We start from the raw sequence: 27,907 nt of genomic DNA on the forward strand, positions 1-27,907 counted from the left end.
TTAATCTAGCATTATTATAAAACTTCAGGGATTACTTAAATTACACTTAAAAAGTTGATGGATCATGGGATGAAGCCTATATTTTATGACACGCGTTATAATAAGACTATTCTGCTCTATCGAGAACTCTATGGTAGACATGCCTTATGTAATACACATTCGATATGGTAGTATTGACATAAATCCAGATTTTCGTGTTCTTTTATTTCATGAAGATCTCAACCTGTAGCTTGAGGAAATTGTTAAAAAAACTGACACGTCAATCATAAAAAAACTAACTTGTTTGAATATTTTTTCAAAGAGCTTACATTATCTAGAGTTCATGTCTGTAATTAATAACTATGAGGCGGAATCTACACTATGTATCGTTATAAAAACTGATAAATATTAATAACATAACGTATTCACTACCATGTATGTTTATTACCCTTCTTTTTTATAACTTTGTTCCGTTGGTACTTAAAAACACAATAACCAAATTACCATATGCCGTATATATTGTTTTCTAATGATTATATACAATCTAATATATTTTAAATAATTGATCGATCAAAAAAAAGGTTATGTGTGCTACTTACCTTTACTACAAGAACAACGATCAGACATTTTGTGCTACTACTGAGTCTCTTTCGGTGCCTCCGTTTTATACGTATGCTACGGATAACTAACTTATCGAAGTTTCCCCTCCACACTTCTGGAAATAGATTAGAATTCCAAGATAAACTATTTTCTTTGTCTTCTTTTTATACCTATGTTGTGCATTATTATATTCAATCCTTGTTTCGCCCTACGGCACTGAAAAATCATACAAATCAATGTTTTCGTGTTGTTTTAATTATCTAGCTACATTAGTTATTAAAACTTGTTGATAAATATGGATCGCATTTTATAAAATAATAAAGTGTCAACAACAATTATTTTACACGTTAATTTATCACCGTAAATAATTAGTTATTTCAAAGTTTCTTAATCTCAAGTTACCTCGAAGATGAGAAATAATCAATTAAGTTTTCTACTTCAACGTGTATTCTCATAAAAATAAGTCAAAATTGTAGCTTTTGTGTTTATTTTAAAAACCTACATAAAAGTAACCATTAATTTATTATCAAAATACAGTAGATAATAAAATGTCTACGTAGGAAAATATACGTGAAAAATTTCAATTGATCAGGTAGCTGTAAAAAATTATTTAAAAATGTTTCTACAAATTGTTATAGAACTTACTACTGAAAAGTAGAGGGTATAATATGACCTAAGGTTATCTAAAAGTCGGATCTCTCTCTCTCTCTCTTGTACATTCTCACCAACACTTAGGAACTTTCTTGAATATTATACGAAAAATACTTATTCCGCTTCATTTTAAAATAATATTTTTTGTATTGATATCTGTATCGTGGTATTTATTTAAATCTTGTTTCCCATGCACTCTCTATACCTGCATCTTTGTGCGGGTAACGCATATTTTAACCCACATTTTTTTAATATCCATTACCCACTCCATCACTTTTTTCTTAGATGAGCGAGTCTGTCGTCTAAAGTGCAAGTCTTCTACTGTAAAATATTGCAAATGCAACGATCGTCTCAAGTGCACCCCAAAAATTTCAAGGGGCTACCTCCCACAAGCGATACACCTCATCGTAGGTATCGATATTTAAAATTTCCAGTAGTTTTACCGACTTTGCTGCCAAGAGGAAGAGGCCCCGTAGGAAAATTATGTACGTTAGGATAACGATGGTTACGTGTAACAATTTGCCAGTGAAATTTAAAGAAATTTTATCTGTAACAAAATAATATAATTTACAAATAGCGAATCTTACTACACAACGTCCGGGTCAATTTCTATACGAATCGAATAATACAGAGTACAATCGCCCAGAAGATTTTCTCACCTTTAATTCAAAACTTTTTTACCTACAGGCACTAGAAAACTCTTGCATTACTCATGCTATAGCTCATACTATCAGTTATTATTGTAACGTTGACTCATAATAATACTGTACTTTGGTAAACTTGACAAATTGCAGGTGTGAGCCTACACTCTAACTTACACCAATTATAAAAATTCATATTTCTATTGCAAAAAGGAGTTCAACACCCATTAGGTAAGTGAATTTATAAGTACATAATATGTAGACCAATTTACACCTAACACATCTTTTGGGTGTGTCGATCTCAAATGCCGCGTATACAGGTCCAGAAAAATAAGCCCTGACTCCTCATAAAACTGCGCGACAATGAAGTACACTTACACCCACGGGGCTTAAAATGAGGGGCCCCGCAATGTAACGTGAGGCCCAACGAGCCGAGCCCCCCGCGGCTCTCGACGAATTCGTTTACATCGACGGAGGCGCTCTGTCGACCATTACGAAGTGTCCCAGTCTCATCCGACTGCCGCTCGATCTCTACAAGCTCTCTTTTCTCTAGCTCTCGCAGTCCTGGTGCACATTTGGCGAGGAGCCTCTCTCGTTGCGTCCTCTTTTTGTTTCCGGAGGGTCCACGATTTCTTTCTCCCCTGTTTGTCTCTCATTTCTTATAATTGCTCCCGGGTGTGGAGAGTAGAAAGTGCCGGAGCCTAAACTGACCGACTTTTGACAACTAACTGTCGGAGCGTTGCTACTGCTCGACCTATTGACAAAAGTGCGCGTACTTTATTTTTCTTCTTCTTTTTTTTTTCCTCCCTCTTTGTGCCTCAACCTCTTACCACCCGCAAGTTTGAGGATGATCGCGCAGTCACTCGGTCAGTGGGTGGTATGGACTTTCGAGGGTCTTTCGATCTCGAAAGCCGTGTCCCTTCGGCGAATCACTTGATGGGACACAAAATTTACAATTACCCGAGAAAAATAATGATTTTCGCCAAAAGTTTTTTCCTCGGACCATTTGGAATTTTTTTTTTCGCGGTACACATACTTTCTAAATAAACAGAGAGATTTATGAATCCTCCTTCTTTTGTTGACCTGAAAACACGTGTATACCCCAAGTTTGAGCCAAATTTGCGATGATAAATGATGATAAAAAAGCACCAGCCAATACAATATAACTTTAATGCAAGTACAAAAGTCTCAACCACTTTGTTTTATCATTACGAATTTAATAAACAGCCATGAAACGCAAAAGTTTAAATTAATATCGAGAGAATGTCACTTTGAAGCTAATACAAATTAAATATTTGATACCAGATACCATATCATTAATTTACTGAGCACCTACATTGATGTATGCGGTTCGAGGATAGATTTATGAGACTATTTGCGATAAAGTTACATTCCTCCGAAACGTCCCAAGTATCCGAAACTTTTTATAATATATTGTAAGAGGCATCGGTTGGCGTGACACGTACGCCCTCCTCCCTACGAGATGAACGTCGTATGTTTGCGTTTTTCGTGAAAAATTGCTCCAAAACCACCGATTGGTCGACGGTGTCGTGTGTACGGCACATGCCGGAAACGGAGGAAACTATGGTTCCTGTACGATATAATTTATTTCTCTCTTTCTTTCATTGCCCTTCAAAACTGTGTGGCCCACTCCGGGAGATGTAACAGACAATCATCATTCCTTGTACTTAAGGACTTGTGGAGCAACTGAGTCAACTGAGGAAAAATGAAGCCGAAGAGCAACAGAGAAAACTCGGACCTTTTTTTTTTTTTTTTTTTTTTCTTAATTTGAAAAAACCATCAATATTTGACGTTTATGCCTCTACCCTTTACGAGCTAAAGGGTCCCCCGCTTCCGGCTTTTGGAAGAAGAATGCTTGAGTTTTTTTTTTAATGCCCAAGAACGAAAGTGAAGTTTCACCCTTGCATTTTTACAAGTCCATTAAATACACAAGGACAACCAGTTCTTGCACATCACCTTACTACAAGCGTTAATGCTAAGAATTTAACGTACTAAAGTTTTTATGCGTTTTAAACATTTTTTGTTTTTTTTTTTTTTCGTTCGAGGGAAATGGGAAAAAAAAAATATATTTTTGAGACAACTGTGTTAGTGAAAATCCAAATACCAAAAGATAAAATTTTGAAAAGAAATCTGTGATTTTACGAGTTATAAAACATAAGTAAACGCTACCAAGGTAACAAAACCTCAGTGCGAAGCACGTGTTTTCGTACCACTGATCACAACATCACTTTATACTGCCCATCGGAATTCACATAACATTGCGTGCGTTCGTACACGTGTATACAAACCGCACCGCCAACAGCGTTTATATATACATTGCAGAACAGGTTTTTAGACACACCCACGCCACTCCCACTTCAGCTTGTCATGTAGTGAATAACATCCTCCCCGGATAGAAGGACATGATGATGCGCACCAACACTCGCTGCGACATTTTCAAGTGCCCTCATCTCTATTGCGAGCAATTTCATTGCGTTTGCAAAGTGACCAGCACAGGATTTTTAATTTTTTTTTTTTTTTTTTTCATTTAACCTACTTCGTTTGTTCGTTGTTTGTGATAGTTATAATACAACTTTATTTTGTTGTAGATCAGGCATCAAAAATTAATGCGCTGTATTTAAACTGAAAAATGTTTTAATTTTGTAACATATTTGTCTACGTCGTGGTGCATAATTTGTTTAGAAAAAAAAAAAAAAAAAAAAATTGCTTAGCAGTGCTCAATCCAGTTGAAATTAATTTTAAGATTTAAAATTATTAGAAAAATTATATGCTATCATTTCACATTGAAAAAAATAAAATTTTAGTGTAAAGTCACGTAATTTTTAGGGGGAGGAGGAGATTACAAAAACTTCTCGGTAGACTTCGTAATGAGAGGAAAGGGGGCCCAAAAAAGGTGAAAAACAGGATCACTCACAAGCTCAAACTTGAGTAATTTAGTTAGAAGATATAAATCATAAGAATTGGGAACACTTGATAGATTGTGTGACTCTTCTGTTCACAGTTAAATAATCAATTTTTGACTCAACGCCAAATCCTAATCAATAGATCGTGTAATATCCATCTAATGATTGCGTTGATAATGTGGTAAAGGAAATAATGCAAATAAATTCTTATAATTTATAGTTAGTGCAGTAATTGTGTGAGAATTTAAATTTATTACTGTCATCAAGTATCTAAGCTCCACCTCCGCCAATTAATTAGTTGTATCGGCGGACAAATAAATGAAACACTATGTAGGAATAAATATAGATTTAATATGTTTCCCTATCAACTATTAAATGTGAGAGAAATTTTTGATTTAAATTGTTAGAAAAATATTTTACAATTTTTTATAAATACATATCATTATTTTCCAAGTAAACTCGATAGTTTTTTTTTATACTTTCATGTGATTAGTAATTAGAGAGTCAAAAACATTTAAAAACAAAGCCACTTGGGGAAAAAATATTATAATTTAACATGTATTTTATTTGATTCACCAAATCAAGCACTAAATAAATTAAGAGACTTGGTGATTAAATAGTGAACTTTTATTTGATTATATTATTTGAGACTCTCACGAAACAGTTTTGTTTAAGAATATTCATAGTGACTGTAAAAGCTGCATCTCAGCCTGTATTTTTTGTGAAGAAGAGCTGCAGCTTTTACTTCACTATAAGTGGTCTGTTATTGATATTTCAAAACCTTTTTAAAAGATGATTGTCTTATAAATCAAAAATGTTTTATCGGAAATCTCATACTTTAAGTAAATTTCATTTTTATTGTATAAATTTATTTTTTATTATATTAATCAGAAAAAATAGGGTATACTTGACACTTTTTAAGGCATGTAACATTTATCTAAAAAAACATTACTATTCTTCAAAGCTCATACGTATTTTATTGAAATAGGCTTTCAAAAATCACATAAACATAAAATAAATACTTCATTCTCGAGTCACTAGCCAATTTTATTAACTCTCGTAAAGCATACTGTGGTACCTTGTATACGAGTTGTACCTCGTATATGATTTTGGTATGATCAATTTATTTGTTCCGATAAAAAATGAGACTACTTCAAAACAAACATCATTTAATTATCTAATCAACGGAAATATAAAATGTAAACAGTATTAATAGTCTTGTAAGCAAATAAAAATATCCGATGGCAGCTAATTGTCTCTGCTAATTGAATTCGTTAACAGTTGAACGCTCATCAATACTTTGGGAGGGTTGTGGAGTATTGCATCACAATAATTAAGAAAAGTATGAGGATACACATTCTTACCATCACCTTGACGAGTGGAACGAAAAATGCTGGCCTCGATGATTATTCGGACTCTCGCTTATCGCCGCATCGTTCCACGATTTTTGTCTGAATATCTACATTTTTTTTGTGACGTACACATGGAAATAGCACATATACAAATCGCGAAAAATGAAAAGCGTACGGGAAACTATTTACGGTCTCTCACGTGTGATATTTCATTAGTCAAGTTCTCGAGGAATCAACGCGACTTAGGAATGACAATTTTTTTCGTTGTTTTACAACATTTTTAGTATTATAATAAAATATGCATTTTTAACAAAAAGATGGGATTCGGCGCAAAGTGTCACGGTCGGGACTGAAGGAGGAGAAAAAGAGGACGAGAAGGAGACCTGCACATGGAGATATCCGTGACATTACGAGCTGGCCGTAGCCGTAAACGGACGATTTTACGTATGCGAAAATTCATCGACTCGCTCGGCCCGACCTGAGCTTGTCTTCTTGTATGCGCGGGGCCTAAACGCTTAGTGGATGATTTCTGCGTGAGAACGAAGTGGATGTTTTTTTTTTTTTACGTCCACTCGGTCGAGGCGTAATTCTTTAATTGCACCGCCTAATTGGATAAGCGCGCGCGTGGCGCCAAGGAATTTATTTTATTCGACGATTTTATGTTCGAGGAACGGAAGGGATGGAGAAGGGTCCCCGAGAGCTTGAGAAACTCCGGAGCCGAGGAATAAGTTTTAATGAAAATTGACGGGTCTCCCGAAAAACGGGGAAGCGCTCGGGTAAAAATTCTTGCAGTATCGCGTGAAGTGCACTTTTTGACGTAAAAAGGTCGAGATTTTTGTTCGGAGCTAATCGAGCGAGGAGAAATGTGTGTATGGGAGCCTTTTTTTTGGACGCAACTAATAAAGTGCGTTGAAATTTTAAAAGTCAATAAATAAGCAGCTGAGAAATAAAAGAACAAGCATTTTATTGTTGCACTGAATTTCAACTTATTTCAAGTGAAAATTTTATATTATTTTTCAGGTCAAATTTTCCTGATTTTTGCACGAACTAGTATATTTCGTCACTGATGCAAATCACCTCCAGAAAAGAAGATGCGCACCGGTGAAGACACTCACTATTTTGAATCATATTTGTTCTTAATTCGATCACGATGAATTCCCCGACGATCTATTTTTTACCTGAAAGTATTACTGATTGCACACCTATTTAGATCTTATCTATTTCCTAAATTGGTTTTACCATTAGCGAATACATTGGTATGCCAATCATTTTGTTGTGAATTATTATTTCAATTTTTGTCCACTTATTTTACTAAGACTGCATAAATCTCGATAAATCTATTCCCTAAACTTATGGTTGCATCGACAACTTAGATACACCAGGACTAATGTTTCAATTATTTAATGTAAACGATATCAGTAATCTACCCGTATGAACCATGTCAATACTACGAAATCTAGTAAAAAAAAAAAAAAAAAAAACCATCACAAAGAGCTGAACAAAGTGCACAACAGAGACCATAGATGACACAGTAAAATGTTATCAGCCACATGTGGAACGATAATTAGTATTTCTCGCGACTGAGTCGGTGCCTTAAACGGATCTACGAAAGTGTGGACAATCGTCCCGATACTTACCAACAATACCAGCGAATAATTCCGCATTCGCTCTCATAGAGGCGATAATGAAGGCCGCTTTAATTCCAATGCATCGATACTTCGCGATGTACCATATTACATACGCACACAGGTACGTATCTATATGCCCCGGTCACGGGAGATGGATGAACCGGCTCTCGGAGTCTATTAGTCATCGCGCGCTTGTAGACAGCTCTTGACAATCGTATATATAATATCGACGAATGGATCGGAGCGAAGCCCGTATATATACACGTTTACGGGACGGATAAATTAAATCGGCTGTACGCTGTGCTTTCGAGGTTTCGTTTTAATTATTGTCCATGCCGTGCGTGGTATTTTTCACCAGAGAGGAGAAAAAAAAAAAAAAAAGGATAAAATCATCGTTTGACTCATGGTGCTCCAAGATAGGAAAGTGACTGAAAAAAAAAAATTCCAGCTTCGCATGAGGGTATCGGTGATTGCAAGAGATTGAAAAATATCTTTAAATAACGATATCACTCATGCGGATGATACTAGGAAATTTGTTGATTTAAATTTCCTCCCAATCAGAATGGAATAGCCTCCTTGATCGGGGCGAAGTATTGTTACCGAAAAGTACAATAGCACCCATAGTCGAATTAAAAATTTTACGCAGCATAATACTACCATTATATCTACAACTCCAACATCGGGACAACAATGCCCATACACAAATAATTGCTTCGAGTGTACAATTCGAGTACGTACAACATAGGTACCTACGTGTAATGGAACATGGGGGCTAGCGTAGCAGGTATATGTGTGTACGTACATAGGGATATCTATGTGTACATAGCGTCAGGCGCAAGTTGCTCACTTCCCGATACGCCACTTGTGTGCTCTTTTGCCGCGCGGTACTTCACTCCATTTACCCAATTAATTGTCATCTTCAATCAGCTCACGTATACACGTACCGCGCAACCACTAACCCTTTCTCTGTGTAGTCTCGTTGGCGTTGTTTCCGTTCGTTTACGCAGTTACTTAAACATATATATACGTGTGTGTGCGTATAAATGCTGCACTCAACCAATACTAGTACATTTATGAATACGCTTGAACTCGCGCGTTTTATTTGGTATTATATTTTTATTCAGTAGCGACGCAGTGTTGGCATTTACATGGAGAATTTGCGGAGCGAACTGAGTCAGAATGATTTTACAATTAACTATACATTGTTTTGGGAAATGATATTTCTATTGTAGAATTTAAACGTCTAGGTTTTAGTTTCTGTAAGCTTTTTTAACTCTTTTACGTTGAAAAACGAGATAATATGAAAAATCATTTCATCCGGCAAACTTGTTAAACTCACTGGCTCCGGTCATATGGAGAGCGTAACGCGTACCGCCTACATTTGAGCCCATAAGAGTGAGAGAGAGGTTCGCCCGTAATACAGTACAAAATGCAGAAAACGCAAAAAATGGATCAGTGCCATCTAGAGTTGCGATTTTCTGAACTAAAAAGTAGCCCTAAAATTCTGGACAAAATACGGTCACAATACCACACAATCCGGTTCTGAGATTGTCATTTTATCGCAAAAGAAGAGGGGGAAGGAAAATTGACTCTCGAGGGCGCAAAACCAAAACGACGAGTTAGTTACCCCCACCATTAAGCCAAGCTACGCTCTGATTGGTTCAGAGTAGCTGTCGACTTTAGTTGCATTTATCTATCATTGGACGTGTAGTAGCTACTCTGAACTAATCAGAATGAAGCTGCCTCGATAGAAAAGTAGAGGGGGAAAGAAATCTGACCGTCACACGAAAAACCAAAAGATGAGTTAGTTAGTTGCCTCCACCATTCGGCCAAGCTATGCTCTGATTAGTTCGGAATAGCTGTCGATTTTTGATGCACTCGTCTGCTATTGGACGTGAAGTGGCTTCTCCGAGCCAATCAGAGCGTAGCTTGGCTGAATGGTGGGGGTATCTGACTCAATTTTGGTTTTTTGTGATGGTCAATTTTTCTTTCCCCCTCTACTTTTCTATCGAGGCAGCTTCATTCTGATTGACGTCCAATGGCAGCCGAATGCACCTAAAGTCGACAGCTGCTCCGCACCAATCAGAGCGTAGCTTGGTCAAATGGTGGGAGTATCTGACTCAATTTTGGTTTTGCGCTCGTGGGAGTCAATTTTCCTTCCCCCTCTCCTTGTCTGCAAAAATGACAGTCTCTGAACCGGATTGAGCGGTGTTGTGACCGTCGTATTTTGTCCAGAATTTTAGGGCCACTTTTTAGTTCAGAAATCCGCAACGATAGATGGCGCTGATCCACTTTTTTTTCGTTTTCTCTATTTTGTACAGGATCACACGGAGAATAAGTATATAGCTATGCGGGATGCAATAATGAGCGCAGATTTTGTTTATATAATTATTGAACATTGTACAATTTCTGCTTCGTATTAAAGTTTATACTGTACGACGTGTTAGTATTTACCTTTTAAGTATTTATTTTTATATATGAAGATTCTATCCGCAATGATTCATAATATTATTCATTGCAACGCTGCAGTTTGATCTTCTAAACCATACTTTGCCATAGATAGGTTGGTATGTCATATAGGATAGGTAGTCATACACTGTCACTTTTAGAGGACATATATAGGCATATGATTCTCTACCTGGCACTCCTGGCAGAGTGCAAACTGTAGACTGTAAGACAGTATGAGAGGGTGGAGTGCGGACACTTGCGAGTAATTTCGTGTAAATTTTTCATCGTTTGTTTGTAATTTTATTGCTCGAGTGGTGTGACCGTTAGATAATATATATGGTCCAGTAAAAAATTACCACCACCTCCATACAGCAGGAAGACTCGAGAGATCCGGTGTTTGTTTCGCGAGCTTCCGAGAGTTTCCGAGCTTCATTATTTACGCATAATATAATTTTACACGTACAATAAAGTGCGTTGCGATAGACTTTCATGCGAGTAGTAGTAGTAACGGTAGTAGTATGTAAAACGAAGAATTAAAATTTAAAGTCAGAATTTTTTTAAAGTGACGTTATCATAATTATGAAGTTTTTTTGTCAAGTTGTAACGGTGCGAGGTTTGTATTTCATGATTTTGTAACTTAACGCAAAAAATCTTGGATGACCATACTTGACATGCAATTTTTAGGGGATAAAAAATGTTTGTGTATCTTTTACAGAATCTAAAAAATAGCATAAGAGCTATTTTACGAGTACATAATCCCAAGTATGTAGAACATCTGACGTGACAGGCCAACGTTAATTATGATCCTGTAATATATTTTTATGCACGATTGGATCCCATAATTATAATATATTACAGACCTGTGTAATCTGAAAAATATTCTTAAATTTCTATGAACTCGTATACAGTACTAGTGAGCTGGTCATCACAGATAGTCTATCGAATTATATAGAATATGTATGTACGTGTAGAATCTGCTTTTTTTATTGACTATTTGTTTTTCTCTAACCTCCTTCAAGCATATATTTTACCATAAATAGGTAAAACACCGTATATTTGGCTATACTTAAATTTATATGGATGGGCAGTCCTGGAGTAGATTTTTTCTATCGCAGTACGCAAGATAAACACTTTTATGATGACTTTCTAACGATTCAAGCCTTGACGGAATAATTTCACCTTGGAATACACTTTTTCCGAGAAAAAAATAAAACTCGGCATCTCTGGCGCAATACAAAATCACGTATAGGCACCTAATGGGTGCACAGAAAATCCCTTAACCAGCCATACACATACACACATGTTTACCTATGTCCCTTGAGCATAGATCAAGAACAAACGATGGGACAACCGCCTTTTAAAAAAAAAACCAAGGCGTGGCTCTCCGAGAGATGAATTACGATCTGCATACCCTGTCTGTTTGAACATATTTCTCGACGTTAATTATGGTAATTTGTTCTGTCTTCATAACCTTTTTCTTTCTTTTTTCTTTTTTTTTTTTGATGGAACGAAGATGATGTCTAGTGTTTGGAATCCCAGATATTTTTTTACGACTTCTCGTTCCAAAGTTTGGGTGTTTTCTACGTAAAAAGCGTGTCCATGGTTTGGGAAAGAACATTAGTAACCTATATATTTTTTACTTTTAACTAGACAATCATTCAGATATTTTTACTCTTTGCTAAACTTTTTTTGTCGTATTATAAAACATCCAATATCATTTGACAAAGTATGCGTGACAACAGTGTTTTCGTTCTTCATATAGTACCATATTATATTTAGGGTAACAAGTTACCCAATAAATTTTTGATCACAATACGTTATATTTATGGTAACAATTGTTGATTAGTATTCAAAAATTCATAAAAACAAATTTTACAGTATGACAAATATGTAAATGGTGAGTAACATACCAAATATTATGTACAATCGTCTCAATGAAATCTTGAACGAATAATACGTTCACATATTCCATATTCAACTTTGACTCATGAATTTTCCAATTCAATTTAATCTTACAGTAACACCGACTTGAACGAATATCATTATAAATTACTGTTTTGACACATTTGATACAGCAATGTAGTATACGCACAAGAGAGCAAATCTGTAGCACACGTTGTGCTTCGTCGACTTGGTAATATACATCGTTGTTCACTGATTCCCAAGCCAATCAGCCATCCAATAGTTTTGAAAAAAATAAATCATCAAAAGCCCCAACGTGTGCGTATATAAATGCGTGAATAATAAAGGGAAAAGTGCATCGTTTCAAAAGACGAGATAAAAAGCAAATGACACGCGAGACAAACGAGTTGGTAAAAATGATCAACAAAAAGGAGCTCGAGAAATAAAACTCGACTCGGCGCAGCGGCAGCGGCAGGCCTCGCCGGGTCATCTTTATTCGCTGGCTATTTTTTGCTGACAATCTTCTCCCAATGAGATGATTTATGGCCAGTGCGCCTTGAGAAAGTTGGGAAAAAGAAAGAAATAAGTAAATAAACGAAACAAAAAGATGAATACCCGACGCGAGCGGCAAAAATGGTATAGGTCGAGGGAGGAGCAAAAAAAAAAAAAAAAAAAACAACAACAACCAACACACACATTCCGGCTTATTCTGGTTAGGCATTAAAATTTATCGTCTCGCGCGAGCTGTCCGAGCCCGATTTTACGAGTGAATTTACAACTGCGCGGGTACGGTCGTTGTCACTTCTCGCGTCCGTTTCAATCGGGACCATTAGACGGTCCAAAATCCATACGCGATTCTGCGCTTTCATGCGAACCAGTCAATCGTCAACTCACGCGCTAACAGTTTCGAAAGTGGCCCACTTTGGTTTCGCAACGACACGCCAGTACCACTTTCTAAAATTCCTTTACGAATTTCCGTGATTCCCGCGACCGATAGATGATGCGCATATTATTGTGCCCTCAAGGATATGTTTTGTACGCCGGGAATGCGTGAATCCTCGGAACACTTATGGTGATATTCCGCGAAATTCAGAAATAAATTCTTTCGATTTCCAGACAAATGTGACTGTATTAAAAACAAATGTGACATCCTTTGGGTGGAAAAGAAAATGATGTACATCGACCGATCAATTTTATTACGGCACTACTGTACACCTAATCCAATAGAACAGAAGAAAAAGAAGAAAAAAAAAGGAAAATAGATCGAATGATAGACCCAATTTTTCCCGAAGATTAGACCGCGACTTTTATTTATTGCACGTGCCTATGCGGGCCATCGCATGAGCCCCGAGTAAGATACTTATTCGTCAAACGTTGGGCTCACCCTCGGCTTATCCGAGTAGAGCTTGTGGACTTACCCCTAAAAAATGATGATCTGACCCCCACCGTGAAGCAGATGTAGGACTTTCCTTGGATCTCTCACACGTTAAGACACCAGTTTTTGTTCACGCCACGTATATGTACATGTGTGGGCACACGCACCCGTCCTAGCTCGTAATAGCATTTTGTTTTACGCCCTTTCTTATCTCTCCCAACGATTTATGAAACAATTAATTTCGTTTATTTATTTACGTGACACGCGAGCGGTAATAGATTCTTGAAATTGATGGTACATCAATAATTTTAAGCATCGATAACTCTGTATCAAAAGTGTACTGAGAAGTAATTTTGGAAGAAAAACAAAGACTCCTTATGTATGCAAAGAATAATAGTTTTTAATTGGACTCTAGAAATGAAAAGTTACAATGTTTTGCATCACGAGTCGTTTACACCCAACGCATCAGACCACAAGCCAACAATAAATCGACCAATTTCCACGGGAAAAAAGGAATTTATAAAAAAAAAAAAAAAACTGTTTTATTTAGTGTACACAATAATCGTGCACGTGCCACATCACGCGGCGAAGAATAGAAAGAAAAGAACGAAAAAGAGGGGAGAGAGAGAGAGAGAGGAGAAAAAAGGAGGAAGATTGAAAAATGCCCACCCGCCGTTCGCCGAATGTCATTCTCCTAATGACTGGCCCGTAGAAGACAAGAATCTTCTTCTCGCTTCACGAGGCGTATCCCTCTGATGGCGCGCACAGGTATACACATACATTGCCCTCGTGTACGCTTTTGACCGACGAGATCTCCGATCTATCGCCGCAGAACACGAATTATTAAGTTTTGCGTGACGCGTGGCGGCGTTCTTTCAGTCCTCTCCTCCTCATCCCTTTTTTTTTTTTTTTTTTTTTTTTTTTTTTCTTCTTTTTCGAGGTATAAACGGATGATGATCAGCTAGATCTCACGAACGGCCCACGATTGTTTTTTCGGCCAAATTGATAACTCACTTCATCGATCACGCGTTTAAAGTTTCCAAAGCGAACGAAAGGCTTTGTTTTTTCATTCCATCAGAAAACTAGCTCACTCTCTCCACGGAAGGCATTGATCATCGCGTTGCATAACTTTTTTCCAGCGAAAATTCAAAAAAAGTGTTTACCAACCCCACAAAGTCCGAAAAACGACAAGATACTATACTCGTGTGTTACACATCAAGTCCCGCAGCGATGAGCGACTAGTGGAGAACTGGGGACTGCACAATCGTCGAATAAAACGTCCTAGTTTACAAATTAAAAGCACTTTGGGTGAGTGATCGCGATCGCGAAGGAAGGCAAGGCTTGACATTAATTTGCCTCCATCGCGCGCGCTTACGGTATACCACCACACCATTCTGTCAAACGTCACCCCGAGCATCTCTACGACGACGGTCGTTTGCTTTGTGCACTGTTGTTGTCCCGGCACTTGGATTGATCGGTGGATTTTTTTTTTGTTTCCAGCACATATTGAAGCGATAGGAGTACAATGTTTCGTGTGTATACGGATGACTAATTGAGATTGGCGTGATTACGCGTTTGAAGGAGGACGGAAGTGGCGTGCCTTCAAATCGTTTTGAATGAGCCATCATCAGGACTAGTACTGCCTGACTTCTACTACTGGACCACGCGATTCGAGTTATCACGACGAAAAAATCTGACAGCCACTTTGGTTATCTCACGACACACGGACACATCGGATATACGCACTACTCAAAACCTATACGGTGCGTACTTTCTGGAAGTCGTTTATTTAACTAGCACTATTAATTAAAAGTAATGACCAGCGTTTTGTGAACCGCGAGATGCACGATGTTAGAGTTGAAACATTGCTGATCCTCGTGGTACGATACAGCCTAGGGATGTTCAAGATACTCTGCTCCCCTAACGGTGATCTCTGGTACGTTTCGTAGCTTCGATGCTTTTTATCATGTTCATACAGATGCGTCGATATGGAACATCGTTCATTCCTTGGAAAAAATTTTATTAAAAAACCAAGTATTTATCGACTCTGTATGCCCAACGTATTTACTTGTATATATTCGTAAACAGTCAATACTTTTCATCTTACATAAACAAAGTTGCGTATTATGAATAGAAAGTCCTGTACTCTTAGCTATTTTCTTTTTTCAATTATCCCACAACCAATATTTGTTATTAAAATTATAAAATGCCCCGTAATTCTTGGTCTTCAAATTAACCTAACCTGCCCAAACGTAGAAACTTGCATAATTTCACCCTCTTCAGCATTTTTTGATAACTTTGGAAAAATAGCCCACCTTATCTGAAACCGTAGAAGAACTTAACACTAAGATTCACGAATTTTCATCTGCTACGTCAAAACGATTGGATACTTTAAATTGCATCTTAAAATCCACCATTTTTGCACGAACAATCTAAACTAATTGTACCTGATGTACCTTCTTCCGAGCAATACAAAAATTAAAAAATTGTGTCTCATGCAGCTTCAATGCCTTGGGGTGTAACGAGCTTAAAAGTTCGTTGTATGGACAAGTGATTGGACACCTGTAGAAGAGAACAGCGTCATCGTTGACCCAGACTTTTTTTTAAGTTCTCCATCTCGTGGAGTTCTCGTGAAGATATGCTCAATCGATATGCGTGATGCTGTCACTGGATTGTCCAGCAAACTATCTAAGAAAAGGTCGAGTGACATTTTTGGTGTGGATGGTGACGATCACCTGAGGTTCATCATATTACAGTACCGTCTCTGATAAACGGCAGATTTTTGTCACCTCAATTCGAGACTGTGCTCATCACCTGCCCAGTTGTGTCCCATTTCTTGTGTTTACATATAAATTCTTGGCCCCAGGTGAGCCTGCTTACTTATCAAACCATTTTGGTAACCTGACATTCATTCAAGTTATGGCAAAAACGTTTAAGCTCATTTATGTAAATGTCCATGTATTTTTCCAGTTTACCATTGGGGTGAAATACCCTTGGCATTTAATATACTTGATACCCAAACGAATTTTTGAATTACGCAAATTTTGATTTCTCAAGTCTATTATTTGATTGTCTTTAGAGTTTGAAGTTTGACGAGTATCTAATTGTTTAACTTGATCTGATCTAATTGCTGTAGAATCTTGCATCAATGTGACCTAATATTAGAAAAAAATATCTTCTCCATACGTTATGTTTCATGATTTTGTGGCAAAGTAATAATGCGTCAAAATGAGGAATAGTTATTCCAAATGTTACTTTGTTTTTCTTTATTAAATACTGTTCTTTATGCTTGAACTGCATACTTTTGATCTTTGTTTACACCTATTACATGGTTCTGTAACTCATTGTGCAATCGCTATACGCCCGACTGATACGGGTGACTTTTTTGCGCTTTTTTGTTTAATAAAATGAATTGAAAAAACGAGCCTTTCAATACTACCATTTTCTCATTGCAAAATACAAATGGATAAAAGCCCTACGCATGATTAAATGTAGAATCAGGGTACAACGCTGTAATAACATAAATCAAAAGATTGTTCATCCATTTGTTGTTCAAAAGCTTCAACGCTTCATCGGAATTAACTCTGCAGCTTTGAATTCGGAAGCTGGGAATTAAACATTGTTTTACAATCGCTCAGAAGCTACCTTACGTGTCCCGGGTACCAAGCTCAGTAACTTACTGACTCTCCAGAACAGAAGCTACAGCCAAGTCCATCCAACCGACATCCACAGTTTGGACACATCCAAAGGGATCTTCCGTCTCCGTCCCACAATATCCCCATTGGACCTTTCTCCGTCCTTGGGCGAGTCCAGATTCTCCATCGCCAATCATCTCTTGGTAGCAATTCTGCAGAGGGCGTCGCCCACCAGCCTACAGAGTGGGGATGAGCCCCACATCCCGGGGCACCCAATTGGCGTACATCCCACCAGTGGTGGGCTTGCTCTCTCTCGTTCGCCGTTCCGGGACATGCAGGGGCGTTGTGTGCCGAGGTCCCAAGGTAGTCGTAGTCTTTTCTCCCCTGCTGCTAACCCGCCTGCACGCTGAATTCGGCCGCTCGAGCAGAATCAGCAGCTCAGACTTCAGTCCCGCTGAGAACGCAGCAAGGCACGCACAGCACGGATCTCCGGCGCTTCCTTGCCCTGACATATACATTCATCTCCCTGGCTGTTCATTTCCCTCTTCCAGTGGCGCGTGCCTGTCCATCCGTAGTCGGAACGTGGGAGGATCGCTGACAAACATACCCCTGTTGCGCCGATTTTTCCGGGAGGTGGAAAATTATGTGCGCGATCGCGGGATGGTGACCGAGTGCCCGGGCTCAGTTGTCGTTGACAGAACCACAAACAGTACAGTTGAGACGCGTCGGACGACTGCGTCGGTCGAACTCTGGGGGCAACACATTGCCCAAGTGTGATACTTGCCGTCGTTTAAGTGCTTTTAGTTGTTGTTGTTGTTTTTGTTGTTGGTGTTGTAGTTTTAAATGCGCCCGCATTCGGACAGCGCAGTGGCCACGACGACGACGACGGCAACCAAGTGCGCCGTCTCCAGGAATAGGGGAACAGTGACGCGTCGATAACTAAAAAGTGCGTCCCAGTAGATAGATTCCAAAGTGCAGCGTTGCACCATGATGAACGCCTTTCTGGATGCCAGCCAGCACCCACACCACCTGGCGTCTCTGGGCATCAAGTTGTCCCCCGGTGGTGATCCCAACGGGGTGTTAAACCCCTCTGGCGACAGTAGCGGTGGCGAGACCGCCTCCAATTCCCCAGGCAGCGTAGGGACCGCCATGGTCCAGCCACTGCAGCCCTCCCCAGGTGAGGCTCCGGCCCACCACCCTCACCTGCACCCGCACTATCCCCCACACCCGCAGAGCTACCCACACCATCCACATCACCCGGGCACGCACGCGGCGATGAGTGCGGCTCATCTGGGTCACCACATGCCTCCACCTCTACACGGGGGTTATTCGGCTGCTCGGGACTACCTGATGCGACGAGAGCACGAGTTCAACGCCGCCGCGAACCCCACAACTCCCGAGAGTAGTGGTCTGGGGCTGTTCGTTCATCACCACGAGACAGCGACGGGGCCCAGCATCCAGCAGTTCACCCACCATCCGAGCCAGCATTACCCTGGCCACTACCCTCAGGACGGCCGGCTGGGTGGCCCAGGTGCGACGACGCATCACCACCAGTACCTGCCGGCACCCCACCTGTCGGTCCACCACCACCAGCAGCAACACCACCACCATCATCCGGCGATGAACCATCACCCAACAATCGCCGGCCATCCGCACGGGGCCTTCTTCAGGTATATGAAGACCGGCAGCGCTGGTTCGGCGTCCGGTGTCAGTGGTACACCCGGTATCGGTGCGGGGGGCCTCAGTAGCCTACAACAGACGGCCGACGGTCTGCAACAACAGCAGCAGCAGCAGCAACAACAACAACAGCACCGGCAGAAGATGTCGTGCCTGTGGGTGGAGCAGGAGAGCATCCCCGGGCTGGGTAAGCGGCTGTGCGGCAAGCTGTTCGACAACTTGCACGACATCGTCACCCACCTGACGGTCGAGCACGTGGGCGGGCCCGAGTTTACGACGCACGCGTGCTTTTGGCAGGGCTGCACCCGCAAGGGCAGGGCCTTCAAGGCCAAATACAAACTCGTCAATCACATTAGGGTGCACACCGGGGAGAAGCCCTTTCCCTGTCCATACACCGGCTGCGGCAAGGTCTTCGCCAGGTCGGAGAATCTCAAGATACACAAGAGAACGCATACCGGTGAGTCAATTTTTATTGTTTTGTCTTTCGAGTCGAGTTTGGGCAGATTTTTTGACCAAAAAAAGTTATATTTTTGGGCTTGACATAAATTTATGGGTACTGCATCTGTGGGTTTGTGATAGTTTGGGAGGTTTAAGTGTTGAGTGAATCAATAAATCATCGTCAAGGATTTAACTGATGGGCTTTCGTTTTTGCATTGTTTAAATTTTATGTCGTAGGGGATGAAAAATTAATAGGTGCGAATAGGGTTAAAAGTCCAATGTACTTTTATTATATCGATACGTTATATAAATTGTATAAATTGTCAGTTTTGTGCACTCATAAATTACACGTGCGTATACACTTTTTTGTGATGCAAGTGATGCAAAATAATTTAAAAAATTTAACGTATTTTGGACCTCCTGTAAAAATGGGAAAACCTTTGTACACATCTTTTTTTTCGATGTAGAACCTGTAAATAATGTTTCAAGCAAATCAAAAAGGGATAGGTCTGAAAGGTGTTGTGTTTGTAAAATAATTGCCCATAGAAAAAAAATTATTACTGATTAATGAGAATCGATTCAAAGAAATGTTATTTTCGATCTAATTTTCTTTTTCTTTTGTAAGTATAACTTAACAGTGTTCATGTCTGACGAAAAGTATGTTTATTACATTAGAAAGTCCTAAAAATAAAAAAATGTATTAACTTATGGAAAACGTGTATAAACACCCTGACAAATCATAAATTCTTATAAAAGTCCATAAACCGGTAGAAAAAAACTCCCATATCAGAACATAGATCCCCTGGCGTAAAAAATCAGCCAGAAACACGTGTTCCCAAGACAACTTGTACGTTTACACGGCGATATTTCCAAAAAAACTACGCGCATTTACACAAGCGCGTCAATCCGTCTAAAAACCAGAAACTCAAGAACCGTCCCCGTAGAAAAAAAAGAGGCTCTTCAGCACACGTCTGGCGCCAACTCGAGAATTTCGTCGCATCCCACCCCATAACAACGCGCACACACACACGCGGAAAGGGTCCCATCTCGTTCCCAGCAATTAAGAAATTACCCAGCCGTGCACATCTCAAAAATTTATATTACGTGTTTTCTCCACACAAGCGTGTATCCCCGTCATATATACATACAGTCGCTCCACGGCACACATATATATATGCATAGCGTTAAGATTAACATCTCCGACATACCGCAATCGACGACTCGCCGATTTCTCGGAAGATCCGTAAAGTATTCCGAAAAAAAAAAAGAGAAAAAAATTACTCGCCAACAATCTCTATCCTTTTTTCCTTTCCCCGAGCTTTTTCATTTGCACTTCGACTCGGCATAGATATACAAATAATACACAGACGTACACGACGTGCACCCTGCAGAGCTCGTCGCACGCCCACCTTACCCCTCTTTTTTTCCCGCACACGCACATGCAAACAACGCGCCGAAACTCGGCCCCGACAAACACAACACTCTCGCTTATGGGGTGTGCGTTCTGCACACTTAACAATACGCGCTAGAGCAACCCCTTTTGCTCTCGCAGTTACGGCGTACACGCGCTTTCTCTCTTTTCATCCCTATACGTACCCCCACCTTTTGACACACTATTTCATTGTTTTCTCTCTCTGTTATTCTCTGCGAATCAAGAGTCAACACAATAAATACTCGTTACTCTACTCACGAAAATGGCATACATCACGATTACGCGCAAATAAGTGACGCTCTCTCGAGTGTATATACGTGTGTGTGTGGCGCGGGGTGCAATTGCGTTTGGCGCGAGTGTCGCGCGATCTGCTCGAGAGGGCGTATTATTTTGTCCTCGAAGCGATGTGTCGGAAGAGAGTGAATTAGTGCCGAGGGTTGGGCTGTGTGTCGTATAGCGATGGAATGGCACACGAGTGAATGATTTCGAGGATCGTGGGTTTGTGGGTTCGTATATTGTGGAGTGGCCGGTTGTTTGTTTGCTTTCACGAGGGCCAGTGGGTTTGTGTATTTGGGTTAAACTGCTCGTTGGACTGATGACTGTTTGATGGGAATTGGATAATTGAGGGCGATGGGTGATGCGCTTCAGGAGACAATTTTTGATCGTCGCGTTACTTTTTTACTTTTTCAAGAACCAGAACAGGTGACCTGGGCATGATGTTTACACAGGGAGAAAATTTGGATTGGTTTTGTTACATTTACTCGCAGAGACTGCAAAGACTCCAAAAGACTCTATGAATCTTCAAAATTTTCTGATATTTATAAACGGCTATATATTACGTATGAAGTCATTCAACGGCTGCCAATGGCTTTTGATCGGGTCGAATGACTTTCAAAGTGTGCGAAACCCCTTCAAATAACCTAATAAACACCGGTACATCCGTATCTAAGTGATACTTTAATTAATATTTTCATTCACCCCTGACTTTCACGGAAAAAACTGATCCTTTGATAGTTGAGCTGAACAAGGAGCTGTAAAACACAATGATAAATGACTTTTTTTTTAAATAAAAGACATTAAAAGTCATTCGAAGTTATGGAAAGACTTTGCAGGTTCCCAACGAATTCAAATGCATACAAAGTTGATGACGACGACTTTACAAGTGATTGAAGTCATTTAAAGTTACTTTAATTAAAAGGCATTTAGAAAAAAAGTCTTGCAATGACCTATGGAATTTTATAGCAAAAGACTTCAAAATCCACAGCCCCTAGATTCTTTTCCTATAACTAATGTCACTCTCAACACTGACACACTTCCAAATAAATCCAATTCGCAAAAATGTTTATCATACCCTCGCACGCGTAATACAAAAAACAAAAAAAAAGCACGATTCCAACCAGAGTCTTGTCCAACACTGTCCAAGTGTTCCCTCGTGATGTGTAGGCTCCTCAGCTGACAAATGGACCCGTCGTCCCTCCTTTCCGTATATTCCATTAATTCCCAACAAATCGATTCAGAATCGCACGCAGCATCCATCCCTGCCCCCCACGCGAGCGCGCAGCTGTTTGATAATCGCTCCTGACAAATCTATTATCAAGCCCCAGCGACGACGGATTAAAAAAAAAAAAAGAAAAAAAAGCCACCCTCCCCTTCCTCTGCACTATCATCTGCGCGCTCGTTGTGTTTATATACCGACGCTTCTTCTCGTGTACCGTGTATAATCCGCAGATGCGAGAGACACACCTATATAAACGGGGATGCGCTGTAAACAAAAAAAGTGAAAATGAAAAAAAAAAAAACATATCGGATGGAGCTCCGAAAAAAAAAAAATAAAGAAGGGGAAGAGCGAATGATAGGACACGTGCACGCGATTGGTGTGGCCGGCGAGCAGCGGCGACAATGAGATTCCCCCTTTGTCGCCCGTCGGCCTCTCCCATTGGTCGGACAGCACGGGGATCCAAAGGGGGTTCTTCTTCCTCTTATTCCGGCTATGTACAGCAGGGGATGAGCTGCTGATGCTGCTGTGTCATACGCACCACGCAGGGGCTACCCGTTTTAGACATGTACATAGGAGCGAGTGTAGTATACGCACCTCTTTCTTGCTGTTTTTTTTTTCCCCTCCTCTAACACGACCAAGCGAATACGGCTACCATAGTACCATCTGTGTATACGAGCACGCGCGCGAAAAAGACCGGCTCGAGGACGCGGTGCGCAGTAATTGCAAACCGGTTCGTCCCGCGTTCGCGTCGTCGCACGAGGTGTATGCACCCCTTCCCTCTTTTTCCACATATATGCGATCCACACCGAAATACGCCACACGGGTGTTCTACCACGCTCCGCGAATCCTCCGTTTTTATGCACTTATATATATATACTCGCGATGAGCCACGCACGTGTGTGTATAAAATATCGATGTGGCGTTGTACGCGTGATTTCTCGCTCGCGGTTTTTCATGGCCCCTCGACCTCGAGGGTAGATTGGACTGCTATCGTGGCTTTTGGACATTACTGCGCTTTGTTGTGACTGGTGTTGCCTTGGCGCGTGGACGCTTTCGAGAGAAATGAGATTCTTTTTCTTTTTTTTTTTTTTTTTTTTTTTTCATACAAAAAGTTGCGGGTATTGGGTTACCCCTTTTTGCGAAAATAAAGTAGAAGCCATTTGTTCGCCTAAATTTGACTTTGGAGCATGTGCAAGTGAGTTTCAGATTGGTAGCTGTTGGATCAACGGAAAAACATGTCTCGACGATGTTTAATAATTTATGCGTAAAATGTGTACTTTTTTTATAAGAGACATTTTTGAAGCATCTCAACGCAGAAATCGGTAAAAATACACTGTGTAAATTCCACGTGGGTTCACAAGGACGCTAATGAAGATTTATGTAAATTGTGGGGATATTCATTAGTCGGAGAGTAAACGTGATACGTATACGTATATACGTGTATATATGGCTGGTGGAGCAGCGTTACGGACATTTTGTATTTTAATTAGTTGCGCCAGTTCATTTGGTTTCTATTGGCAGTAAATTTTGCACCGATGCGATGTTGCCCGATAAAAACGATTCTGAAACGATTCTGATCGGACCAATTAGTTGTACAGTCGAGAAATGAAAATAAGGATCGGGCTTTTTTTTTTTTTGTATTAAATGAAGTTCTTAGTCGTGCTGTACAAGACTGGAATTTGGATGATACCGATTTTGCGCTAATATTATGTACACAGAGCCAATTTAAACGACTTGTCGAGCTTTGTGATGTTTTTATTCAGCTGTTGGAGATGAAAAAATTGATAAAAACTGCTTAAAAGTATGTAATGACTTCACCAACCGAAGAAAATACTCTTCAAGTAATCACATGGAGAGGCATTAAAACCACATTGCTTATGCTCATGAGTAAAACTGCAATGGTATTATTTGACATTTATGTAAAATTCTGCGACACGTATGAATTCCTCTGTGAAAAAATGATGAGACACATTCAGGAAAAGGACAACAAGGAACTTGCAACCATCAACCAAATCAAAAGACTATCAATACAAAAAACTAGCACATACACCCGACCAATAAAGTCTAGACGTGGCATACATACGACGCAAAAAGGAAAGAGTACAAGAACGTCTATACACTTGTGACGTATGGCGAAAAAAAAATGGATAAAACGAAGAAGAAAAAAAAAAAAAAAAAACAGATATAAATACAAGGATACCCACACGTGTCTGGAAGCTACACCGCCGTATAGGGACGCTGTGCTGCTTGTGCAGCCAAAAGAAGAGAATCTCGGCGCGAGAAGAGAGAGAAGCGACGGCTCTCGTGTCGGCGTCGCGGGGTGCCGACGCGTTATGCGTGTATATACCGCATATACGGCGTCTTTCACAGACTTACACCGTAAAAGCGTCCGGAAGGTATACGATATAAGGTGGATCGATCGCAACCTCCTCCTTTTCCTATCACATTACGACACGTACGTAGACCGAATATAGAAGCGATGCTTGCAGCAGCTTCCACATAGTTACATACGTACACAGGACGAAGAATGGAGAAAGAATATTACCAGAGCGCACCTACTCCCGAAGCTTTCTCCCTCTGTGTCTTTTTCGTTAGATGGGTATGTACGTATAAGAGTACCAGCAGGGCTCGCCTCACGATCGTCACGATCGCCACCACTGCACGGTCGAGAGCGTGCAATGTACACCGCGTATAGACTCGGTGGATATGGTACAATGGAAGTTGAACCACCGAGGACTCTTTCAGTGGTGTATGCATGTATTGGCTGTTGTTTGTATAACCTGCTGATGTGTCTGTGTCTGTGTGTGTGTGTGTGCACACTGTGCACAGGTATACAAGAGGAGGATCGAGTGCGGAATTTGTACGTTGATATTTCACCTCTTTTGTTGTACCGTAGGAAGAGTAGGGGTCGCGAGTCGCGGCTCTTGCGTGCTTTTTATTGCACGAGTCACGGGGACAAACGAGAGCAGCAGTCTTCCACCGTAGTGATCGTATGTGCTTTATCGTTGGGTTCTTTGTTTTTTTTACGCGCCGATCTGTAATCAGGTGTTCTTCGGTGCTTTTAGTTACCTGACTTTTGGTCATACTGAATAGTTGACGAACCATCGATTGGGAAATTTTTCTCAAATCCTGAAAACTAGGCTGGATTAGTAAAACATTTAGATGAATAAACAAATGAAAGGAAGCCACTGTTGATCACTGAAAAATCAATGAATTTACAGATTGGTTGTGCAGTAAAAAGCTTTGTTTACAGACACGTATCTTGACACATTTGCTAACATCGTAGTGGATGTAAATCGTCGAGTAACCCCACGATTTCTCGCACCAATCGAAAACAGAGACATATCACAGTGACGTGTACGCAACAGGAAAGAAAAACACGCACCCGCACGAGCATCAAGCAAACATAGGCGAGGGCAAAGCCGAGCCGGCTCGACGGCTATATACGGCTAATAACAATAATCCCCGCCGGTGCAGTGCATATCCTCGCTTTTCCACCATCCCCGTCCGTGCAATAGGATAACGAGTGGGGGCAAAAAAAAAACTCCAAGAAGACGAACAAAGGGCGTCTTCGGCGCGGCACGTCCACCTCCTGACCGCCGCAAAAGTATAGCTTACGTATATCTTAGGGAGAGATAAGATCGCAGGTATATCTATACCGTTTCGGCGGGTGGCTGGCGCTTTGAAAAGCCCCTTTGACCGGAGCGCGCGACATCGGGGTATACCTGCGCAAGCAGCGCGGAAAATTCGATGAAAAACGGAAGCTGCGCCGGCGAATCGAGGGAGGTCCCGGCAGCTTATGACACGGGACAGCCGAGGGGGGGGGGGGAACACTTACCCTCACGAGACACTGATTTGGACGGGAAGAGATTTGCACGGGGTGAAAAGGAGCTGCCCCGAGGGCCCGACGTGGGTTTAAAGACTTAAGTATAGGGGATCGCTTGGATGTATATGTATATGGTACAGGAGAGAAGGAAGGTACGGTCAGCTGGCTGCGGCGTCGGAAGGCCATAGGGGAAGAGAGTGTCGGTGTCAAACTTTGCGCCCGCGCCTCTTTTTTTTCTTCTTTTTTTACCTTTTGCTTGTTTGCACAAGCTGGCGCTCCCTTTCTCCGAAGCGTTTTTGTGTATTATACACGTCAGAGTTTCTTTTTCCCCTTTTTTTTCTTTTCTCTTTCCCATTTTTTCCCTGCGCGGAAAATCTCTCTCGGTCTTGGTTTCGCTGAAGTGTGTTTGTCCTGCGAGCAGAGTCGGTGGTGCGCGATAATTTGATTAGTCGGTCTGGGATTTTAGGCTTGGGGGAGTAGATGTAATGCGTTTTCCGAAAAATCTTCCTTGATGCACGAAAACAACGTTGCGCGTGATCTCTCCCGCCCTCTCAGAACAGCGAAACATTGAAATTATACGAATTTGGGATATACAAAATGTACAAAACTGTAGGCAAAAAACCTTTCATTTTATTGTTTGGCACAGTAATTTTCATATGGTATCATGGTCTTTTGTATAGTTACATGATTCATAGCTCAAGAATTTCTTTACTTTGTATCATTTTTATTTAATTTATTCATTATTGTTCATTTTACTCCTCTTTCCTGTATTTCTCATACCGTATACTGTTATTTACTATTGTAATTATTTTAAAAAAGTATCGCTTTTCATTTTCATCTCATTTTCATCACTGTAACATATAACCAGCAGAGCTACGAGCTAAAAAATCACGTCAAATGTTTACTCACCGTTTGACTCGTTGAAGAATGAAAATATTTATTGAAAAAAAGGAGGTATTACTTCCGTCGTCGGATGACAAGCAGACGATCTTGGAGGATGGAATACCCCTTGAAAAAACAAACGACTGGTCAATCATCGCACCTAATACACGCGCGGAAGTTTTGAGAGTCCCAATAAATAGTCGGGCAGTTGGTCGCAAGCTCCGTGGCACTAGTTTGGCTTCTGGCGCGGCTGTGGGTCGCGGGTTGATTAGTTCGATGTGATGGGAAAACAGAGGAGGGGAAGCAGTTGGAAAAATATACCGTGCGCCTTTTTTCCGGCGGTTGGAATTAGCTGCTGCTGAGGCAATTAAGTTTTTTTTTCGAGCTTAGTCGTGGTATTCGAGTCGGGCGAAGGAGAAAGCCTTCCATCAGACTTTTATTATCAAACAGTGAATTGTGTCATGGGATGACGTATGTTTTGATTTGATTTTTTTGTTAAAATGGTTTTGTATAAATATCTTTGCTCTTCTTTGGCAACAAGATGTCACTTTGCGATTTCAAAGGACAGCTACTCCGAAAACTTCCACAATTTGTGTTTTTCACGTCGATGACACACAAAATGCTCATAAGTACAGCGACTCGCAAGTAAATTTACCTTAACCAAGAGATATTTTAGGCAACCTCTCGCGTTTGCGATGAGATATAACTGTCTCCTCTGAGGAATAATTATCCGGCACGCAAAAGCTATTCGACACGAGTGAAAAACTCGAGCTGCCCCCCGGTATACAACGCAGCGGTTTTCCAATCAATGCCTGCGTTGCGAAATTTATTTTACGCTAAAAACACGTGCCCACCTGGGTATGCGCAATCGATTCGACGTAAAACGGTGCAAATAACATTGTACACACCCGAATCGATTGCCCACATGGTCCGAGGCGTAAATTGAAACTCGAGTCCATATATGTGCCAAGCGCCAATAAACAATTCGACCGACTCGCCGGGCGAGAAACACCGGGGCG

General features: G+C 40.6%; 1 protein-coding gene across 3 annotated transcripts in view; it reads left to right on the plus strand.

The window, feature by feature from the left end:
- The first annotated feature begins 17,958 nt into the window (after positions 1-17,958).
- The window catches only part of LOC106645062 (uncharacterized), a 31,113-nt gene continuing 21,164 nt past the window's right edge, over positions 17,959-27,907 (plus strand). Inside the window, exons 1-3 of one of the 3 annotated variants that reach the window (XM_089591522.1) lie at positions 17,959-18,214; positions 18,272-18,842; positions 18,945-19,269. In XM_089591522.1, coding sequence (XP_089447648.1) covers positions 18,123-18,214; positions 18,272-18,842; positions 18,945-19,269 — 988 coding nt within the window. In that variant the 5' untranslated portion in view covers positions 17,959-18,122. Of the gene's footprint in view, positions 19,270-27,907 lie in introns of all 3 variants that reach the window. The other 2 variants (XM_089591521.1, XM_089591520.1) reach the window with 2 other exon arrangements.

The sequence above is a fragment of the Copidosoma floridanum genome, unplaced genomic scaffold (assembly GCF_036245765.1).
Source record: "Copidosoma floridanum isolate Cflo_tuat_1 unplaced genomic scaffold, Cflo_Japanese_pri ptg000013l, whole genome shotgun sequence".
In the NCBI taxonomy this organism is placed as follows: domain Eukaryota; kingdom Metazoa; phylum Arthropoda; class Insecta; order Hymenoptera; family Encyrtidae; genus Copidosoma; species Copidosoma floridanum.